This window comes from Erithacus rubecula, assembly GCF_903797595.1.
Source record: "Erithacus rubecula genome assembly, chromosome: 3".
Classification (NCBI taxonomy): Eukaryota; Metazoa; Chordata; class Aves; order Passeriformes; family Muscicapidae; genus Erithacus; species Erithacus rubecula.
In genome coordinates this window covers 98,037,447-98,061,010 of record NC_136689.1, presented here as the reverse complement: position 1 = coordinate 98,061,010, position 23,564 = coordinate 98,037,447, and the positions used below count along the sequence as shown (strand labels likewise).

Genomic DNA, 23,564 nt, shown 5'->3' with positions numbered 1-23,564 from the left:
AATGATTCTCAGCAATGTTAAGTCACAGGCAATTCTGTAGCTAAAAAAAAAGCTACTCCACTGACAGAGATCTTTTCTTCTCATGCTGCAGTGAAAATGTGAGGAACTCTCTACACCCATCAATGAACTAACCAGTGTAAGAATAATTTTGCTTGAGGTGCATGGAACAGGTTAGATTATCCACACCCATAAGAAGTTCTACATGGAGCAGTAAAATCCTTCAAATATGACATTAAAAAAAAAAAAAAAAAAAAAAAAAAAAAACAATTCTTACCCATCGTGAAGGATCACTAATCAAATTAATAAAAAGGGTTGACAGTTTTGTCCTCCGGACTTCCTGTGATGTTGCACAAGAAACTGCCATGAAGCACTCAGCACAGGCTTTCCTAACTCCCCACACATTATCAGAGCAGAGCTGGAAAAACCTCGGCAGCTGTTAGGAATATAGGGAGTGAGTTTGCAAGTCTTAATAGGCAGCACTTGTTTCAAAACCAGTTCTCTTTTCACATTCATTTTCTTCACCTGGTTGTGCACCTTAATACTCAGATGCACAGTTTAACATTTGTAACACAGAGAACACACATTCAGTATCACCATGCTTCTAATCTGCTGCTTTTGTATTACTACAGGAAAATTAATCTGTCTGAAGAATAGCAATAAAACCTTATTTATACCCCTAAAAAAAATACTCCCAAAAAGCCTAACTTCAAAAACATCCCCAAGAGTAACAAAGCTATCATAAGACAAGGTCTCCTATCTACACCAATCTTTTAAAGCAGGGACAAGAAAAATAATACTAGTGTATTATTAGGAAGCAATTCTTTACTGCGAGGCTGGTGAGGAACTGGAATTGTGTGGACACTGCTGAAGGCCTAGGCACATTTTAGCTAGGCTGCCTTCTCAAGTTCTAAGTATTTTTCTCAGGCCACGAAACTTTCTCAGCCTCAGCTAGGATTTTTCCCAAGCTAGAGACTCCTCTACTGTAAACATAAGACAAGGACATAAACATCTGCAAGGTCCCTGAGAAAGCCAGGGAGAAGAGGTGTCTCCTTCTCTGACCAATAATCTGTCTGTATTGTGTTTTGCAAGAAATGCCTTATTTAAAGCAATGGCTTCTTTCAACAAATTGCTCTTGCTCTTTCCTGCACCAAGCAAGAGAGTGTCTTGTTGCTGTTTTTTCGCTGCTCCATAATCTTTCTCATGGCAACACACATTGCCCAGGCATATCATGGATGCCCAAAGACTGGAAGTGTTCAAGGCAGGTAGATAAGGCCTTGAATAACCTGATCTAGTGGAAGGCATCCCTGCCCATGACAGGGGAGGTTGGAATTAGATAGTCTTTAAGGTCCCTTCCAAACCTTAACATTTTTGATTCTATGATTAATATTTTACCTTTCAGAGACCACTTCCATTTTTTTGTACGATTCTTAGTGAAATGCAAAGGAATAGCATATTCAGAAAGAAAAAACTTCCTTTTCTACCTACACTTCTCATTGTTAGATTTATCAACTTCTGTCATCCTCTATCCTACAATGCAGGACATGAACTGCAAAGAAGAGCAGAGGAATGAGAGAAAGACAACCTAACCAAGAGAAAACATGTTTGAACAGAGCAGTGGTTTTACTAATAAAACTGAAGCATTTTGAAGGTGCTCAGATGCTTGGGGTTTTTGAAAACAGTAATGGTGGACAGAGTGCAGGTGAGGCACAGACATGCATGGCTGCCTTGGCTTGCAACAGGCAAAGTGACAAAATATGAGTAATCCAATGGCGGTGCTACAGCCTTGTTCACAGTTATTGATGCTCAGCTGTTCCTACTCTCTGTAGCCAAGTTTTTTGGGTTTTGCCTCTAATTAAAAAAAGCTTTTAGATTAGAAAATGAAGTTTTATCATTCAGCTTTTTATACCTCTCCTTTTTCCTAACAATCATCCAAGAGTAAAAAATGGCCTTTTCTGTTATAGAAAGAGAATCCCAGCTGTCCTGCCACAAGTTATTGCTTTCAAATGAAATAATCAACACTTTTTTATTTCATAGTAGTTCTAATTGCACCCTCTACAAAGTTTTAATCCAAATTCATTATGCTAATCACTAAAAAGGCAATTATATGAGAGAAATCAATTTACATCCCAAACTAGGCAGCATACGGGATTGTAAATCCACATAACTAAACTTTACTGTCAAATGACTTGAATCACTCAATAGCTAGAGAAAAATGTAACAAATGCTTTAAGAGCATAAGAAATGGCATGAGAACCACCATAGGCCTATGAGTCCCAACACCACAACTGGAAAAAGCTGCAGAGCCTCTGACTGAAGTAATTTACACTCTGCATATAAGTCTTGCATTTACACTCTGTCCATATAAGTCCCTCACTAATTCAGTGAATTGATTCATCAGCCTCTGCTGGCCCTCAACAAGCTCACTATCCATATTCCCAAGAGGAGAAAGTTTGAAAAGAGATCCCAGAGACTGCCAAGCTGATTTGTGTCTCCAAATCTATCAACATCCACCAGCTCCCGGGACCCACCATGGGAATGTGGGCACTTCTCACCACTCCATCAAGTTCCCTGCTTTTCCATTTTCAATTTGTCTCTCTTCCTTTTACTTCCCGTTGTTATTTCCAAGATTCACTTAGTTCTTTTACCTCTCCTTCTCTCCTTTCCTGCTGTTTGCAGCAGGAAAACTGACTTGAAAAGATAAAATCAATACATAAGCCTCACCACTCCCAGCACTTTATCCCCCCTGCCACATCCCTCTGTATCTGCAATCTCTCATGAACTGCCCTTCTTCTGTAGCTTGTCTGGCTCCACTCCTGAATTGTATTAAGAAGAAAAGCCCTTTAAGAAATGGCTTACCAGCATTTCTTCGGTGGCTTGCTGTCCAACCACACTGCAGATATCTCCAAAATTGGCTGCACACACCTTGCAGACAAAATGCAACAAATAAAGACTAAGATCACAGATTTCAATACAGCAAAATACAAGGCGAAAAAAACTCCCCAGCTTTTAAAATCAGAAAAATGTGTTTTGGTGCTACTTTCCATGTTTTTTAAAAACAAATAAATTTCTTTTTCTTCCAAATTAGTCAATCTCTTTTAATCACAGAAGAACCCCAGAACTTAAATAAAAAGAGGATAAAATTTGAAGGATAAAATTTGAAGAGCTATCAAAGTAAAGAGCATATGCAGCTATCAAGAGAAATAACCTATTCAGCAGCAGGATGAGACCGAAGTACAGCCTCTACACCTAAACATCATGATGGAATACTGGCTTACTTCATCTTTAATGAAGATGAACATCTTTAATTCCATCTGTGCACAGAGATATGAGCTCAGGTGGCTGATGATCTATCAGCCACAGCTGGCTCATGTATTCCTGGCTACCAACACAACCTTAAGGACATATACCCAACCACACTGCAACTGTCTATAGCATAAGGACAAGCAGATTCTTTCTTTGTTTCTAGTAATAGGGATCATGATTCTGAAAAAAAATCTCAGTGTCAAATATTAAAATCTGTGGAAATGCAAACTACAAAAGCCCCCACAGCTTTCACTCATAGAAGTCACAATTGAGATCTACCAGGAAAGTTTCTTAGTCACATTCAAGTTGCAAGCACATGACACGTTTTTCACAGATAATCTAGACCAGCTGCTCCTAATTCATACCTTACGGACATGGAACATCCTGCAGTCACAGCACATCTCGCAGAACCTGGGAAGCACAAGCCTTTCTGTGATGTCCTTTCCAACCATGGAGGCCATTTTGCACATAATCTAGTGACAGGACAGACACCAATCAGAGATGTTAGCATAACACACCGTTCTGTGTCAGCTAAGCACAGGCTTTTTACATCTGTTCTTCATCCTGATGAACATAATTTTACCAAAAACTGTGAAAAATATTGAAAACAAAACCCCATTTGAATTGAAAAGGTTTGGCCACTTTTGCAAAGAACTGTGTTTCCCATTTCCTTGTTGTGACACAACACAGGTGTAGAAGATGACATTGACCTTCCAATAAACTGAATCAAATTCCCAACTAACAAAGGTAACTAGACTCTTAGAAATTATTCTCCTGTTACCCAACAGACCTCTAAAAAAAAAAAGGACATGATTCTTATACTATTTCAATATGAAATGTATATATGTACAATAAACAGAAAATTATTGACAATTAACATGCGTAAGAGACTTCTGAGTCCTGTATGGTTTAAAATTAATTACAACACTACACTGCATATATGCAACTCCCAAACATAAAATTCCTAAAGAAATGTATCTCACCAAAAAAAGAACTCTTCTCTCTAACTGCTCTTTCATTCTAATTTGTACTAAAACTTAAAAAAAAAAAAAAAGCTTTAAAAAGCAGAAAGAATTTTATGTTTACCTTTCCCAATCATGTCAGTAGAACCATTTACATGCACCCCCCTATAATAACAAATTATGGCTTTTCTAACCTCTAGGAGGTTAATGAGGTACAAAAATTTCTGTCAACTTTCAATACCTTCCAAACTATAAAGACAGAAAAAACTAATCTACTTATACTTTGTTCCCTTATGTAGTTGTAAGCTTCATCAAGAAGCAGTGAAATTTGGTGCCAAATACAATAGTGCTGGAGCCTTTTTATAGTTTATCAGTGCAGTCACTGTAGGAAAGTAAATTGTTAAATGAGGTCCCTCTCAAGCAAAAAGAAAAGAAAAAAACTCACCCAGCAGAAAGTATCAGTATAAATTGCAAAAAACTCGAAGAAAACAAAAGGGCATACATCTGCCATTTCTCCATCATAAATTAACTAATGTGCTCACTATTTTAATTCAACACATACATTTTAATTACAAAGGTTGTGTCTAATGCAAAAAAAACCCCCAGCAATCAACCAACCATGAGTTAATCAACTCAGATGTTTATTACTTTGTCCAATAAAAGAACAAAATCAATAGAGAACAGACAAACAGGAAGGAGCAACAGAACTGAGGCATTAAAGCTTTTGAACTGATGGAAATTTTCCACACAGGCAATTTAAACTTCCATAAAATAAACAGGCAAACATTCAAAAAACTAAAAAGCCAACACAGCAGATGCTTTAGGAGTCAATAAAATGAATCCCCTGCACTGCCTTGTCCAGCCGGGCATTTTTTTTTTTTTACAATATATATAAGCTATTGAATTTAAATCTTAACTTGATCAGAGTACAACACTGACACAGCACAGAAGTTACAGATTTGTTATGGAGAGGGAATATAAGGCTTTCTTCTTAGCAATGGCTGTGCAACTTGGAAACACACCATCACTGTACTATCAAGCATTCAGGCAAACTTTTGGCAGTGTGATTTGATACTTCTGTTACTTACAGCCACAGCTTCTGTCTTCACATCGTCGTTGCTGTCTGGAGCTGTCAGATCTATCAGCACAGGGCACACTTTGGTCTCCACATCGTATCTCTCAATGAGTTCTTGCTCCAACAGCACTAACAAAGCTGCCTGGCTTGTTTTTCTTACCTGCCATAAAAAGACAAAAATTGAACCAAGAAATTCAAACAGAGCATTATTTGGTGAAATACATGTGTCCTGCATTTCGGAAGCTGTACCTATATACCAACACACAGCAGTACTAACTGCACACAGTGAGAAGACAAGTGCTCCACGAGTGCTTTTGCAAGCACTTCATGTTTGCTGTCCTGTGTTTTGGGAATTATGGAGGTGGACACCTGCCCTGGTTGACAATGTGTGGGTGTTTCTTGGGTTCACATGCAATTTGTTTTCATGTCAAAAAGAGCAGTCATGGCAAATCTCATGCAAATGCATGAGAAAAAAGCAGCGCGATTAATGGAGAGCAACAAATTTCTAAGGAAGATCAATTTTCCTAAACAAATCCTTTTTTTCTGAGATTACCAAGCAATAGGTTGGCAAGGAGAAATTGTGTTTATTTCCAATGCTTTTAAATTCTGAGACAATTTTGCTTAGTCACATTTTTTTAAAAAATTGTACAAAAATAAGATACCCATTATTGACTTCTTAGCTGCCTAACCCTTGCCTCTAAAAGGAGTAATTTCATCAGAAGAGAAAACATTGCATACAGCAAGAGACTACATATACTGCAATGCAGCAATTTTAGAAACACCTTTGAGCTCTTTGTTTCAGAGATCCACAGCCCAATGAACTATTCAACAGAAGTTAAAACAATGAAAATAATCACTGAATCTTCTAGCAGGAGAATATCAAACAAAAGTAGTGTTGTTGCATTATATGTGAATTAGTAAAACAACTACTAAGAAAAACAGGTTTGGCTAGTTATTTTTAACAAGGCAAACTTTAAAAAGGGCAAGGGAAAAAGTTACAAACTCAAGAAGCCTAAAATACTGAAAATAATGTATCAACTAGCATTAGTCTAGTCTGAAATGACTGGAGAAGCCTCAAGAAAGCTTTGGACAAGCTAACTTAGCAGGCAGAGAAATAAACTACCAGTTCAATCCAAATATTGGATTGATATACAAACACCTGATAATGAAGGTACATCATAGTGCTAAAAAACTGAATCATACAAAGGACTCCATTTTTCATTACTATCATTCCTTTTTCCAGAATTTAAATTATATAGGCTTGTCTAAATGACTGACTTTGTCCATACAATACCAGATAAAAGGCCCCAAATCAGGACAGATCACATTAGATATAAAAAACTGTCATTACATTTTCTTTAGAAGTTTTTAATACTTTTTTAAAATAAATTCATAGTACTATGTATTTCATGTCCATTCCAAATCCTTATATCCCAAAATACAACACACTTGTATGATACTAAATTTAAATAATCTGGCATCACAAAAGTAGTGAACTACAGCTAATGAACTACAAGAAACTTACCTGGTTATTCTGGTCTGCAAGGTATCGCACCACAATAGGCAGCAGGTATTTGGAAAAAGCGTAAGGGATGGAAGGTCTGTTTTCTTGACAGAACATAGCAATATGAGGCACCTGTTCCATCAGTTCTGCCCGCACTGTTGGCTCTGTAAGGGTCAAAACAAAACCAAAAAAAGGCACAATATATGTTTACAAGCATGCTCCCAGATCCTGCCAGAGTAAGCTTCTTACAGTATTCTACATACGCAGTATGTTCTCGTGTTCATGTCAGTGTGTTTGTCAAGCTTCATTTTGACCATCTTTTCACAAAACCAGGTAAAATAACATCCTGTGCTGCCAAACTACTAAAAAGTCACATCTCACACTCTTAGTAATAAAACAGGACAGTCAGCCACCAAATGTTATGAGTATCAGAATTGTCCAAACTCCCTACAAGCACCACCTACTTCACAGAAACCTCCTGCGCAGAAAGTCAGCCCAGAACTGGTATTACTGTGAGAAGAAAGGAATTGAGATGAACACAGCCTCTGGGATGGGAAAGATTCCACTGAGCAGGACAACCAGCCATAACCACAGATGCTGCTCTTCATTCTTTGCTTTTCAAGGCTACTGATGTCACTGTTAGATGGAAAAGGCCCCGCATCTTTTCGGCTGCTCCTGTTCAACCTCTGAGATTAATTTCTCACCAAAGTTGGTGATTATTTTAAAAATACTTAATTCAGTTTTTAAATTCAAGAAATGAAGCACTGCCTGGATGAATCCTAATCTCCACAGAACATGCACAAGCATCTGAGGGATGAGAGAAGAAGCAAGAAAAACAATACAGGAGTGGATTAAATTCCAACTATTAGAAAAACAGATTCAGTTTAAGAAGCAGGACCTTATTACGTGCCTAACTTCTCCATGAGGATAAAAAAAAAAAAAAACAGAACTAAGTACTTCTCCCCTTCCAGGATTTGCTGACATATGCAGTTACCACTGGTCTACTGATCACCTACAGAAAGACATAACAAAACCCAACAATTACTCCCAAATTATACTAATTTAATTTACAATATTTTAAATAGTAAGATATGTATGTCACAGGATACATATGCCTTACTGAATTTTTACCTAAAAGTTGTTCAGGTAAAACTTAATGGTATAACCTGAACCATCTTCTTGGAATATTTGTAATTAAGATGATTCATTAAAAATACAACCTTTTGTTAAACAGAAGAATGCAACATGCATCTGTATTTAACATGGCAAATGTGTGCAGCACTTGGCTTTCTTGAACACTGGCTATAAGTGCAAACTCATGTCTGAATAAAACATAACAAAGACAAAGCAAGTCCCCTGCTGTGTGCAGTCTTTTCTTCACTGAGGACAATCAGAACAGAAAAGATCACTGCACACAAAGTAATTAAATGCCTATGGGCTCCAATTCTTTCACTATAGACTTAAATTACTTTTCCTACAGAAAAACACACCAGAATCAGAGATGGAGGGGGGCCTTACAGATCATCTAGTTTCAACCCCTGGGGGTAGGTGTTCCACCAGACCAGGTTGCTCAAAGCCCCATCCAGCCAGGCCTTGAACACTACCAGGGATCCTCTGGAAAGTTTATGAGCTGCTGACCAAGTTGCAAAACATAAAATGAAGTCTGAAATAAATCAATATTGTATAGGCTTTCTGTTCATGACAATAAAGTAAAAAAACATCTTCAATCTGCTCTGTATCTCTTCCCAAATGTTATTAGGAGCACACAGGAGAAAAACGTCTTTATTTAAACTTCAGATGTTCTGAAACACGTGCAGGTTGAACTCCATAAGCAACACAGGCATCCTGAGGTTTGTATTGAACAAGTTAGATCCCAAAGAACACTACACAAACTATGTGCAAGTTTTAGCAGATCTAACAAAAATGCACACCTTAGCAAAATGCTGAACTCTAGTCTAGTGATCCAACACTAATATTTGTAGCACTAAATTTAACAGCTGACTAAAATACGCACCAATAACTAGGACAAACTAATAGCTAATGACATTATTAATTCTGAAAGTTGAAGTCTCCATATCATACTAAGGCAAAAAAAAGAAAATATTCCTATCATAGCAACTCATCTTTTGCTTCCTTATAAACATTTGCCAGAGCAGTCCTTTGAACACAAGTAAGAGAAGGTGCGTTAGGATGAAGTGTTGGGGAGGGGGTAAAGCAAAGTAGATTAGGCGCTTTCAAGAGTTAAGCTGGTAAAAATATCTATTTTACACTTAATTTAGTTCTGGTCCTTTTATCTGACTAGGCCTGGCTTCTTCAGTTATGGAAGATGGGCTTGAAGTATGTCTGAGAAAGGAACCCTTTTACATGCCGACTTTGACACATTGGTGTGTTTTTTTCCAACTGTGTAACAACCTGCCCAAAGGTGGTCGAGTTAAAAAAGCCTTGCAAACACCCTCCATTTGCAATTGCACAGTATACACAGAAAGCAGAGCAACTACAAATGAAAGAGTCCTTCCTTGCTGAGTACATTTTGAGATAAAGAAAGACATTATCTCTGCAAACAGGCTGTACACAGTCCATGTACCAAGAGCAATTTGTTTGGAAAGGGTGTAGATGACAAACAGAGCAAGAGAAACTACCAGGCTGGGCAAGGAGGATGGAAACTTAATGGATAAGAAATGGGAACCAGTGCCCAAAGCCAGGGCTGGAAGACCTCGTGCCCACCTTTCCCATAAGGCTGTTATTTCAAGACATGCCCAGGACATGATCTAGTGGTACAAGAGACTTTTGTAATACCACTTATCCCTAGGATCTTGTTCTCCCATGTTAGGACCCAAGCCTTGTTTTTTGTGGCAGACAGAAAATGACTGGGGGCAGGGAGGGAAGGCAGAGGTTAAAGGGGATAAAGAGTAAGCAAAATCAATCTGACTGAGGCTGCCTGTTTGGCAGCAGTGCTTCTTAAATGGCTTCTAAATTTGCTTCAGGCAGTTCCCACCCTCCCAGACACAAAACCCACAGCTTCCATTTATGCCAATGCTACTGTTCATGCAGCCAGACAATAAACCCTATCAAAGAACTGATCTAGCTGATGCAGCTTTTGCCTCGCCACAGCAGCATCATTAAACAGCAAGAACTGGCACTTAATATTGATCTCCCTGTGCAATCACACAATTCTCTCAAGTAGCAGAACTGCCTGATGATGGAAGCAAGCGATGGTAAAAGAAGGTCCTAGAACTGAGGGGGAAAGAAACAAAAATGCTGAGAAAGCAAATTTATTCCTTTGCTTAGTGTGAAGCTGTATAAAATGTTCAAGCCAGGCTCTTCACAGAGTTAACTGCACACTACTCATTTGATTGCAGTCTGAACTCTGTCTTGATGCTGAAGAAGTACCTCTGCAATCAAAGCGAACAAAAACTCTGTATTAAGCACATCAAGAGCTGTGCACATACTTTGGACAATAAGTACTCAAAATGGGGAGACTGTTTCCATAACTCTTTGACACCTCTACAGTTTGCCCACCCACTGGTAAAGCAATGGCAACACTCCCTTTCCCCAAATTGATGAGGTTTGCTGTGAAACTGGATTCATACATTTCTTCATGAAGCACTTCAGCAAGAGTGCAGGATGTAGCAAAACACAAGATCCTCTTCCTTCAGAACAGGGTTCATCTATTATGCAGCACTTATGTCAGCCGCCTGACAGTACTAAAGACCTGCAGATGTAAAGTGAGCCCCTTTCTTCCTGAGCTACTAAGCCCTGGCTTTGTGAAGAACACAGATGAGAGGATGCAATTAAAGATTTGAAACATTCATGCCCAGGAATGAATTAGAACTGTAAAGTCACCTTAGTTCTTACATTCCCTAACTTTTAAGTACACGGCTCTGGAATCTTAGTAAGGTCGATTCAAAGCAACAAACAAGGAGCGCTGTGTAGGGAACTGGCTGTGTAACACAACACCGTAATTCGCCATCAAAAGGCGTTTGTGCTGTTCTGGGGAATTACTGCTGCTATGCAAGAACCTGAACCTTAAGCTTACCAATTTAGATAAGAGCTCAATTCTTCCAAAGGCTGAAGCATATGTTCCAGTGTGTACTGAATAGAGCCTAATCTCACAGTCTGATGCAGTTACAGTAGAGCTTTTTTTTGCATTATGTTTCCTTAAGACCCAAGCAACAATGCCAAAAACATCCACTGAAGTCACAGAGCTTTCTTATTCCCTCCATCTATTCCTCAGCTTTGCCTTTAGCTTGAATAGGTGGCAGCTCCAAGCAGGGATTCCAGCAGGCTTCAATACACAACAGTGTCTGCCATTTCAGTTTACACTCCGTGTTGTTTAAAACCAAATTTACAGCTTGGTTCATTGCGCTGGTTTTGGCCAGGACAGCATTAATTTTCTTCATGGTAAGCTGGTTTGGGGCCATGTTTTTGATTTTTGCAGGAAACACTGTTGATAACTCAGGGATGTTTTAGTTACTGCTGAGCAGTACTTACACAGAGCCAGGGCCTCTTCTGCCTTTCACCCCACCTCACCAGCAACTGGCAAGCATTGCACCAAGAGGAGACACAGCCAGGATCCCAACTGACCACAGGGACATCCCAGACTATGGTGTCATATTCATCATATAGAGCTGAGGGAAGAAGGAGCAATGGGGGGAATTTTGGAATGGTAATATTTATTGTCCCAAGTCACTGTCAGGCACGATGGAGCCCTGTTCTCCTGGAGACAGCTGAACAGTTGCTTGCCCATGGGAAGTGATGTGTGAGTTACTCCCACACTTGCAGTGAAGATGTGAGCACTGCCCTGCATTGTTTTGTTCCCTGCTCATAAATTTAAGGCAGCTTAAACACTGTTTCCAGCACAAATCCAAAACATGGCCCAACATTAGTTACTATGAAGAAAATTAATTCTAACTCTGCCAAAACCAGCCCAGTTATCAACACAGTGAATAGTACACAGCAGTTACGTGTTGCTTCCTAAAAGCATAAGCACATCCAGCTGGGGAACATGCCTGCATTCTGGTTTTTTTTTTGCACTGTACAGTGTAGTCAAGGAGCAGGCTTTCACACAGCATAAACAAAATCCATGAGGAGAATTTCGCTTCGTGTCAAGTTTCTATTTTAGGCAGCCTGGAAAAATCTCTGTGTACAGCTAGGTTCTACATAACATTTGCCTGGAACAGTATTTTTCCGTTTGGCAGAGAAAGTATTTTTAAATGCTGATCTTCTGAAACTATCTTTTGAAAGTACATGTCTATCTGTTCCTTAAAGTAGCAATCTACTAAAAAAAAAAGCCTGCAATTTGTTAGAACAAAAAACATTAAAATAAATACTAATAAAAGACTAGATTTACTTACTCAGTAGCATCTCATTTCATTCTATCATATCTTGTATATTATCTAGGTACAGAATTACGCTGAACTGAATTTTAGGAATCAAGCAAAACTAAGAGAATGACAGAAGGCAGTGAAAATAGCTTCCATTTCTTCTGTTCATTAAATAATTTTGAAAAGAAGTTTCCAGAATAAAATGGCACAGTTCTACCTCTCTTCATTTCCAGACCACACAAAACCATCCCTATGTTCAAATCAGCGTCTCCAAAACCTGTGCAGACCTTTTTTCTGCATAAATAAACTCTCACTTTTAGCTATTTCACAAATGACAATTCAAATCAATATCCTAAACTGACTCCAAAATCATAGAAGTTATTAATTATTTCTTCTTCAACCATGAAAAAAATACATTTCCACTAAAATCCCTCACCATGTCTCATGTAAAGTGCCAGCATGCTCACTCGGCTGCTAGCACATGCACTCAGCTTGGATACATAAATGTGTAATGTTTACTTCAACCCTGCTGAGGCTTCAGTTCACTCTGTATTCCACTTCAGCTATGAGGAAGCAAAGTACCACCATCAGCTGCATACTGGAAATTAAAAGGGGATTAATTTAGAACTGCAGAGTATAATACCAACTAATTGCCTCAGAGCAGTTATTTATAAATCGAGTCATTATTCCAGAGCCACCTCACAACTGGATTTATTTCACAATGCTTTACACAGCAACATACAGTATTTAGAAAAAAGTAAGCAATGCTTTCATTATCCCACTATGACCATATAACTGACTGAAATATAAGCAGCAGTGAATTTCCACTATATTTGTGAGGAGCTGAAAGGTTTTTGTAAAACTGCGTATGAAGAACAACAACTGACGATGTTAAAGCTGCTTTAACTGACAATTTTTATGAATGTTTTAAGTATATCTGAATATTAATAATATTGCCCTTTGCTCTTATTAGGGGTTGTGAGCAACAGGGAAAGGTGTAACTGCATGGCTTTTCATTAACATTTCCATCCTACAAAAGAGTAATTCACAGAATCATAGAATGTCCTGAGTTGGAAGGGATCCAGAAGGATCACCAAAGTACAACTCCTGGCCCCGCAGAGGACCACCCCAAGGAATCACATCATGCCCTGAAAGCATTGTCCAAATGCTATGAGCACTTCCCTGGGGAGCCTGTTCCAGTGCCCAGACACTCTCTGGGTGAAGAACCTTTTGTTAATATCCAACCTAAACCTCCCTGACACAGCTTTATCTATCCTCTTCTTTTCCCAATGGTAACTTTCCACTTCCTTCTTTTTTTCCTTCTACAAACATATGTATTTTCCCTTTTGATTTCTACCATTTCCCATTTCATCTTTCCCTCTGACTTTGCTAACTCTTTCAGAGATAAAAGAAAAGCTAGACAAGTGGAAATACACTGGAACCAGACTGTCCCTTTTAGCTTAGGAGTCCAGCAGAAAGGCTGGTGTGTCTGATGCACGTGCTGCTTCAGCAGTCAGGCTCTTTTCTCCTACTAACCAGAAATGGATTTCATTACTGACTGGCAGAGCAATGAGTGAAACACAGACTAATGAGGGAGGGTAAAGTCACCGTTAGTCACTCATCAGATGCATGGAGAGACAAAAGAGGTTTACATCAAGCACAGGAAAAAATTCTTAGCATAGTGAGTGATGAGGTATGGAAAATCCTGAAACATGAAGATGGGGAAGGGAAGAAAATAGTGGTGGAGATATTAGTAGCTGAGAAAGGCAAATATTAGCATTCCCATTAATATTGCTTACATATGAAGATTTTTCTTAAATGAAATGCTGCAGTATGTGCTGTTTGACAGGTAATGTTGGCATGTCTCAAAATACCAACAGCAGTAATTGAAGCTACATTAATAAAACCATTTAAGCACACTATTAAGTAATGAGGGTTGCGAGGCCATCCACATTAAGCCTGATTACAGAGCTTCAAAACTTAAAGACCAATTAGCCTAATAATTGTTTTCAAAATCAGATTGTTTTGGAAACTGCATTTACAACTGGTTCTTTGCAGTAAAGAGATTACTTTTCATTCAGAAGAAAAACATCCTAGTTGGCTATATACAGACAAATAAGCATCATCCCTTCAGGATGTAATTTTATTTTTCCCCATCATTTCTTTAAAAAGATACCTATGTATATCTATTTCTTAGTAAACCAGATTACACATGTATTTTAGAGACGAAGATACGGACTCTCACTTTTAAAGAAACTTCAGAAAATAAGATTTAAAGATTCTGGAGCCTCTTGCACGCTAAGCAAAATGCCAATAATGCAGTAATTGTGGCTGAGGCTAACTTCCAAAGCCAGTTAATCACACTTCAGCACACAATGACGAAATCTTCTATCATCTACACCACTCACAAGCTGGTACCAAAAAAAAAAAAAAAAAAAAAAAAAAAAAAAAAAAGAGTTTGAATTATACTAATTTACTTAAGTGAAAAACTCAGACATAAGGCCCCTGTTCAAGTTCTCACAAGCCTGTGGCTAGTCTATATTTGAGAACAAAAAAGACCCAGCTGTCTTAATACAAAGATAAGCACATTTAACCTAAACAGGGGTTTATGGGGGATAATTTAAGATTTGCCAAGCACTGGGCTTATATGCCAAACTACTTCTTGGCTTGTACAGGTTCAAAGATACCATAAAAAACATCCAAGTTGGAAGTCATACCTAACATCCCTAAAAAACAGAGAAATTACAAAAAGTGACTGAACAGCAGATTCAAAAGCAGTACAAGGTATCTTTCTTAGCAGTCAGTACTCTAGGAAACTCAGTACCAAAGACAGCAGGGAAGTCCAATTTAGGACTGAAAAATACCTAAATTCCACAGCACAGTCAGAGATTTAACAGCAACACCCAACTACAGCAATGAAGACAAACACTACAGTCTTCCAAAGAACTCCTATTTGGAGAATATATTTCTTTAGCAAGCAAAGGTCTCGGGGGCAGTAAATTATTCCCCCAACGCCACTGATGGGTTTCCTGCATGGAACTGCTATTCTCTCCTGCCATGTACATACAACAGACACACACAACACCAGGGCAGAGCAAATCCTGGGTTCTGCCAGCACTTGGGAGCAGCTCATTTCCTGTACCACCTGAAGTGGGTACTTTTTCCCAGTAAAAACACAACAGTGATTTTAAGGCAACAAGCGCAAACTGGAACGAATTGATTACTCACACATAAACTGGAATTAATTCATTAGAAAGAGTCCAAACTCTTCAAAGGAAAAGCCACACTTTATATCATTTGTATGTGCAAACACAATAGTAATCAAAACTCTTTCACAAAATACAATTCACTATAACTCACTCAAAGGGTCCAAATGAGTTTCCATCAAAAGCTATTTCTTCCATTTTTTTTTTATTTTTGACAAAAAGTTTTTACAATACCAGTTTTAGAGCTGATATTTGCTTTTGCCATGATGCTTCAAAAAATGTGTCTTTGCTAACCAGCTGGTATCTCAAGACAAGTATCAATCATAGCACACCATATTCCCATAATTTTCTTCCATCCTACAATCATATATTTGGACACAGATATTTTTCTAGTAAAGATTAATTTTTATTCTATATTAATACTGTATTTAGCGCAACCAAGACGACATTTAGGTTCTTAAAGTTTTATCACATTGGATGTAGAATGAAAATGATCAGAAATTCTCCTGCTTTCAAACATGGAAATGGCTGTCTCAGCATAGCCCCAGCTTATTAAAAGGTATTAAAAACAACCAAAACAAACCTGAAAAAAAGTGGGGGGAAAAAGCCAAACCCAAAGGTGCAAACCACAAACACAAAGAATTTAAAAATAACATGTCTGCAAAACATCAACCCAACTACAAGACTTCTGAAATTGCAAGGTATTAACAGGACAGAGGACTCCCTTGGCAACTTTACAATAGCTGGCATTTCTTGATCCCTGCTTCACCTCTATTATTGAAATCAGCATCAGCAGCCCAGAAAGAGAAGAGATATTCTGCATCTTGGGTATATTCTTCAATCCCAACCTCATTATACCAACTACTGAGAAAAAGAAAAAAATGCGCAAGACTGACAACAATTAGAAATGAAGAGACTTAAACTTAGTCATAGTTTAATTTGACTTCCAAGTTTGTTTTTTATTTATTTATTTAAACGTGAAGGTTTGCTTCAGGATGGCTCTAACCATACAAATATCTTCCTCTAACCAAGCAAATGAAAACACACTTTACAATGTTTCCTTATTCCGAATTCAGAGGCTTTTACGTTTTACAGACAAATTGGAAAAAAATATATTGCAAATGGAAAGAAGCAAGACAAAAATTAACAAGCCTAATAGTAATAACCTTAAACATATACACACAGAAACCAAAACCCCTGCAACAAAACCAAAATGCCAAAACAAAAAACATAAAAACCACTGTGCTACAGTATGAATAATAGTCAAGCTCATCTATTAAGCAGACACAAAGCAGATCTAGTTCCCTAATGAATTTTTCACATGGTTTAAAACACAAGGATATTCTAATAACCTGTCTTACCGAAACCAGCCAAGTCCAATACAGCAACTGCTCGAGGCACAAGACTCACAGTTAAGTTGCAGAAATTTAATTTGCGGGGCAGCTGCAGAATCCAGTGCTACGAGTTTGGCAGATCTGAGACAACTTCTACAATGCAGGAAAAGCCTGAACTGCTGCTTTTACTGACACTGAGAAAATATCAGCCCTGACTAAAAATGTACCCCACCCTTGTTAAAGGCAACAAATTGATTTGAGCTCAACTCTTGGCTTCCACTACATTTCTGCCTAAATAAACTTCAATTTGACACACTTAGTTGGTCACCAATGAAAAGCCTAAGGCTACAAGTTGCTGCAAGAGGCCATGTTCCCTTGGCACATCTGTCCTATTTTCTAAACTGAAGTGGAGCTTCACAAAGTTTCTGGTGCTTGAAACCATTCACAGGGCCACACAAACAGGCAACTGTATAGGCAGATTTCAGAAGCAGAGCTTTGCTAGGAAAGCACTCTATAAACAGTAGCATGCCACTATTCTCAATTAAAGACACACTTCATTGTAAGTGAATAGTGACTTCTTTTCCCTTTTAAAGAATCCTTGGAGAAGTACTCAATACAATTATGTAATGCTTACAACAGGCTACTTTTCCTGGCTGAACAACGACATTCCCTCAGAAAAAAAAAAATAAACCCAAGCATTTTAAATTAAGACAGTAATGACAGAATAACAGAACTCAGCAGAATATATTTTTGCCCTTGGAAGGCATTATCTTCTGTAGTTCCAGAAGAAGGGAGAAAAACTAACAGACATTAAATAGAATACACATTTTCCTCTCATTTGAGATTTAATAGAAATTTCTCTCCATATCATTCCAACAATAACAAAGAATGACCAGATCTCTTCTGATTTTTTGCTGCTAGACCTTCTTCCTCCCGGTGTGTCAAATGTATCAGCTATGTAGAAATCAAGCCCTTAATTCTTTCTAGAGCATGTTTAAGCCAGAATTTTGTCACAGCTCTGTTCACACAATTTCTCCCTTCATCTACTCCCCCATCACTTTTTAAGCACTCCTTTTCTTTCACATGTTTTCATTCTTTTGCTTTTGCCTTTTATTCCAAACACTCAGCAGTCCCAATATATTGACTAGCAACAGACACACTGGATCTACAGAGCCCTCCAACTCATAGCAAAGAGGGTGCACAGCAAGCTGCACTGGACTTCAAGAGCAGACTTTTAGCATCACCACTTGGTAGAGTACCATGGGATAAAGCCCTGCAGGGAACAGGTGCCCAAGAAAGTTAATATCCAAGGATCACCTACTTCAAGGGCAGGAGCAATGTAGCCCAACAAAGAAGTAGTCAAGCAAAAACACCAGGAGGCCTGCATGGATGTACAAGAAGCTCCTGGACAAACTCTAGCAAAAAAAGGAAGCCTACAGAGGGTGCAAGCAAGGACTGGTAGCCTAGGAGGAATAACAGAAAAATTGTCTGACCTCCAGGGATTGGAAAACTAAAGCCCTCAAAGAATTAAAACTGGTCAGGAATGTCAAGGGCAACCAGAAAAGGTTCTATGGGTACACCAGTGATAAAAAGAAGACTAGGGAAAATATGAGCCCACTCTAGAAGAAAGTGGGAGATAGGGTTACCCTGAACATGAAGAAGGCTAAGGTGATGCGAGGTGAAGAACTCAATTATATTTTTCCCTCAGTCTCCAGTGGTAAGATTTCTACCTGAGTCCCAGAATGTAAAGGTAGGGATTGGGAGAATGAAGAACTGCCCACAGAAGAAGATCAGGTTCAAGATCCTCTAAGGAACCTGAAGGTGCACAAGCCCACAGGACCTGATGCATGCATCTGCAGGTCCTCAGGGAACTAGTGGAAGAAGTGGCTAAGCCACTATCCATCGTATTTGAGAACTGTGGCAGTCCAGTGAAGCTCCCACCAAACTGAAAAGGGAAAACAAACCTCTCATTTTCCAAAAGAGAAAAAAAGAAGACACAGGGCCAGTCTCACCTCGGTGCCTTAGCAAGATCATGGTGCAGATCTCCCTGGAAACTGTGAGAAGGCACATGGAAAACAAGGAGGTGACGTGTAAGAGCTAACACAACTTCACTAAGCTCAAATCACTCCTGGCAAATTTGTTGGCTTTATACAATGGGGTTAAAATGTTGGTGGATAAGGAAGAGCAACTAACATCACATACCTGGACTTATGCAAAACATTTGACACTATCTCCTTATGTCCTTGTTTTTAAATTGGAGAGACATGGATTTCACATATGGCAACCCACAGCAGATAAACAGCTGGCTGGATGGCTGCACTCCAACACTTGTCCTCAACAGCTTGACATGCAAGGGGAGACCAGTGCCAACTGGAGCTCCTTAGGGGTCAATACTGAGACCAGCACTGTTCAACATCTTGATTGGTGACATGGACAGTGGGATGGAGAGCTTGACATGCCTGAGAAGTGGGCCCATGTGAACCTCATGAAGTTCAATAAGGCTAAGAATGAGGTCCTGAACCTGGGTGGGACAAACCTTGGTACCAATACAGGGTTAGTAGAGAATGGACTGGGAGCAGCCCAGACAAGGAAGATTCGGAGGTGTGTTGGTTTATGAGAAGTTCAACGTGACCCAGCAATGTGAAGCTGCAGCCCAGAAAGTCAAACACATTCTGAACTGCATCCAAAGCAGCATGGCCAGCAGGGCAGGGGAGGGGATTCTGCCCCTCCCCTCTGTTCTCCATGTGACCCCCACATGGAGTGCTGCAACCAGCTTGGGGATCCCAAGATAAGAAGGAAGCAGACCTGTAGCAGTGAATCCAGAGGAGGGCCATGAAACTGATCAGAGAGAGAATCTCTCCTAGGAGAGGAGGTTGATGGAGCTGGGGTTGTTCAGCCTGGAGAAGGCTCTGGGGAGACCTTACTGAAGCCTTCTAGTACCTGAGGAGGCCTGAAAGAAAGCTGGAGAGGGACTTTTTACAAGGCAATGCAGTGTGTTGATAAGAGGTAATGGCTTCAAACTGAAAGAAAGCAGGTTTAGATTAGATACAAAGCTGAAATTCTTCACTAGGAGAATGATGAGGCACTGGAACAGGTTACCCAGGAGTTGTGGATGCCTCATCTCTGGAAGTGTTCAAGTTCAGGCCTGGATGGGGCTTTAAACAACCTAGTTTTGTGGAAGGTGCCCCTGTCCATGGCAGGTCCAACCTAAACGTTCTCTGATTCCATATTTGCACCTTTCCCAATTCTTGCTGATTCTCTTACCTTCACACCAGGCTGACCAAAAAGGTCTAATGGAACAACTTCAGCATTTAAATTCTATCAAAACCTTATGGAATTTTTGCACAGATGGTTTCCAAGTTTATTTTCAAGGCAAGAAACTAATTTTGATCTACAAATCAAAAATAATCACGTAGATCTCTTGAGTAGCAAAAGTACATAATAAAAGTTACTAAAAAGTTACTGCTGGAAAGCTGCAGTACTACCTTTTGAAGGGGTGTAAATCTGTTGATGAAAAGCATAAGAAAAAAAGTCATCTTTGTGGGATGATTAAGAAAAATTACATTTTACACTATTGTATTGAATTTGCAGAAGCTTAGTTTGAATACTGGAGAAAGAACATACTGCTCCTGTCTAAACACAGGTTCAGCACCTCTGACTTGCCCACATCAACCCAGTAAAATGTTTAGGGCTACCTACCTGAATCATCAGCTAATCTGCTGATTCTCTCCAACACAGCAATACAATCTCTTTCATCATCACTGACTTCCTTCAAAGTGTCCAGCAAACTTCGAGCCACCATTTGCCTAGTTTACAAGAAAGATTAAAAATCAGCATTATCAGCATTACGGTGTCCAGAAATACAGATAAATCAAAAAGTTGTGCAATCATACAAGTTTCTTACACCAAAGAGAATTTTATATATATTCACTTTAAAGTCAGTAAATTTAGTTAGCCCTGCTTTGGGAATTCTTACTTCTGATACCTGGCATAATCTCAAAGAACTGTAAGCTTTAAATGTAACATTAAAGTATACCTTTCATTTACAAGGATAAGAGAAACCAGTCACCAAGACCAGAAATAGTTATCATCTGCTAAGTGGGCAAACAGGAGCTCAATGTTAGGAAGTCAGAATCAGCCTTCCATCCTCATCTATGATGTCCCTAACTTGCTCCATACAAAGCAAAGTAACACTAGTATCATTAAAATGTTTCTAAACAGAATTCTGAATTTATTTCACAAAAGCATGAACACTCAAGCTGAAGATTTTCATACCAATGGTGACATTCAAGTCAAAACTTCATTTGAATGCTATGGGTATACACTGTGAGCAGTGGGTACATACTGTGAAAATAACATACTACCCAACCCATGTATACCTGAGACACACATTAAGCAAACAGAAACATTAAGAAAATATCAAATAATCATAGTCAACTCAGTTACTACTTTGAATGCACAAGAAAATTTTCTATGGATTAATCTTACCCTATTGGATAATGTGGGTTACACATCAGTTCAGAGAGCTAGCAGAATTATCCCTGGATAATGGAATGAGCCAATGAACAGCATCCAAGACACTGGTAAATCTGTTAATGCCCTGGAGCAACTCAACAAAATGCTGAAGCAGCAAGTGTCAAGTGCCAGGTATTTCCAGAACTGAGGCACAGAAACACTCCTAGGGTGCAGCCTGGTAGAAGCACTGCTGACAAACAGCAGTGCTGTAGACAAGAGCAGAGGCATACCTAAACTTTATTGTGTTCCCTACAAGTACTGAATATGAGCAGAGGTCAAAAACTGATAAGGAAACAGATGGTTACATTCCTAGCGCACAAGAGAAGCTCAAGAACTTCACAATTCCATGCAATCAGAGAAAGGCAGGAGGTTTCCATGAATTCCCAAAGATAAGCACACATTTTCTCCCACTGAAAATCAGTAATTTAAATATTTCACATTGGCCACTTGCAGAACTATCTTAAAGTAAACTGTTTTGACATAGAGATGTATAAAATCTTCTAAAAAACAAACTGAAGAAACAGTTTGCCTTTAATAAATTTCTTCTTGCTCACTCTTTTCAACTCAGCAGAAGTACATCTCCCAGCAGAGATCTTGATATACAGTTAAAATGCAGCTACCAAAACCCTAGTGTAGCAAAACAGACTGCATGACACACTAACCTAGAAGCAGAGTAGACTTGGTCTTTTAAAGGGCTGGACACCTCTGAAAAGAGAAGAGGAACAGATGAAGCAATTTCATACACCAGCCTGTGTGGACACGTGTCTCCTACATGTTAAATGTAGTCTTGGAAAATGAGAGACAAGTAAACTAAACCACTGAGTCTCAGTAAGTAAGGAACCACAGTAAATGGCACTACAACCCATCTAATAAACAGCTCAAAATCCTATCTGACTCCTGGGGACTATGGAATGGCTCTCTGCTATGCTGGGAGTTTTGAGAAGACTCTCATCTCCCCATAGAGCTGGACTGTAGTGGCTGAATCTCACAGTGTCTTCACTGGTTCCTGTGGGCTGGACATGTGGCTATGCAGAAAGCCATAAACCAGCTCAAGAGGAGGAGATGAAAACAGAAATCCTAACCTGAAACAGAATTGACCTATCTATTAAACCCATTCAACTTATTCCATGGACTAAATGTAGGATGGTCCCCACCTGCATGCAGATGACATTTCTCTGTTTAGCTTGCAAAGGAATCAATGGACCTACTTTTACAACAAGCAAATTCTGGTAAAAAAGCAAAACAACAAAGGGCACTGGAGTAAGCTAAATTCACTTTAGCAAACCTAACTGGGTAAGCAGCCAGTAAACACAGAGCAAACAAAAACATCACTCCATCCATCCATCCATCCATCCATCCATCCATCCATCCATCCATCCATCCATCCATCCATCCATCCATCCATCCATCCATCCATCCATCCCTCTGGGAGATGATGGCCACTCATGTTCTCCAAACATTATAGGCTGTGATTTAGTTCTGCCAAGGTGTGCTTGCTCTATGACTGCCACCTAAGCAGCAATACATCAATTTATTCATTAAATACTTTACACACCAAAAAAGGCCAGAGGTCAAATGCTGCAACTGTAGCATGCAGTACAAGCACTTCCAGTATTATGTGCAGAAGTGTAGGACATTTACCAAAATTCAAAATTCTGTGAGCTTGTCCTACATTAGGAAAAACTGCAAGTAGCAGCAGGTTAAAATGGGAGTAGATTACAAACACTCTGCCTTTATGCCCACATGCAGGTGACAGGTATTTTGAAGACTGTACACACAGACATAATACAGGATGAGAGAATATACTCTGAGAAAAACTATAAATATCTTTGCTTTGCTTATTCAAACTCCTTCTACATCACTGGCTCTTTAATAAATTTCTACTTTAGAATTTAGCTTACTTCTGCACAAGGAGTGCATTTAGATAATAAGCATATGTTTAAAAAACTGAAACAAAACCAGAGAAAAATAAAAGGAAAAAAGATTATTTTTTTCCTTAGCCCATTTTTTCAGAACCTGTAAATCAAAATTTCACAGAATATGCTGAGTTGGAAGGGATCCATAAGGATCACTGAGTCCAACTCTCAGCCCTGCACAAAATATTCTGAAGAGTCACAGCATGTGCCTGAGACCACCCATGACATTTTGTGTTTAAATTAATACTGACAGCAGTAACTGAGTTTGGCAAGCTCAGAGAATACTCAGAAAAAAGCTCCCAATTTCAAAATCAACATGCAGGCTAAACATGCAGAGGTACATTCAAGCATTGTTGAAGTAATTATGACTTTTCTAAGTGCCTTGGGAAAGTTCCGTCCTTTGTTAGTTCAGCTTAAATTATTTT

The 23,564-nt window shown here is 39.0% G+C and overlaps 1 protein-coding gene across 7 annotated transcripts in view; it reads right to left on the bottom strand.

Annotated features, from left to right (window-relative positions):
* The window catches only part of PPP4R1 (protein phosphatase 4 regulatory subunit 1), a 65,402-nt gene that overhangs the window by 22,726 nt on the left and 19,112 nt on the right, over positions 1 to 23,564 (bottom strand). For 6 of the 7 annotated variants that reach the window (XM_079300132.1, XM_079300129.1, XM_079300128.1 and 3 more), the window contains 6 exons: positions 20,408 to 20,514; positions 6,866 to 7,008; positions 5,354 to 5,500; positions 3,669 to 3,776; positions 2,857 to 2,922; positions 275 to 433 (listed from right to left, as the gene is read on the bottom strand). In XM_079300132.1, the coding sequence (XP_079156258.1) occupies positions 275 to 433; positions 2,857 to 2,922; positions 3,669 to 3,776; positions 5,354 to 5,500; positions 6,866 to 7,008; positions 20,408 to 20,514 (730 nt within the window). Of the gene's footprint in view, positions 1 to 274; positions 434 to 2,856; positions 2,923 to 3,668; positions 3,777 to 5,353; positions 5,501 to 6,865; positions 7,009 to 20,407; positions 20,515 to 21,885; positions 21,929 to 23,564 lie in introns of all 7 variants that reach the window. The other variant, XM_079300131.1, reaches the window with a different exon arrangement.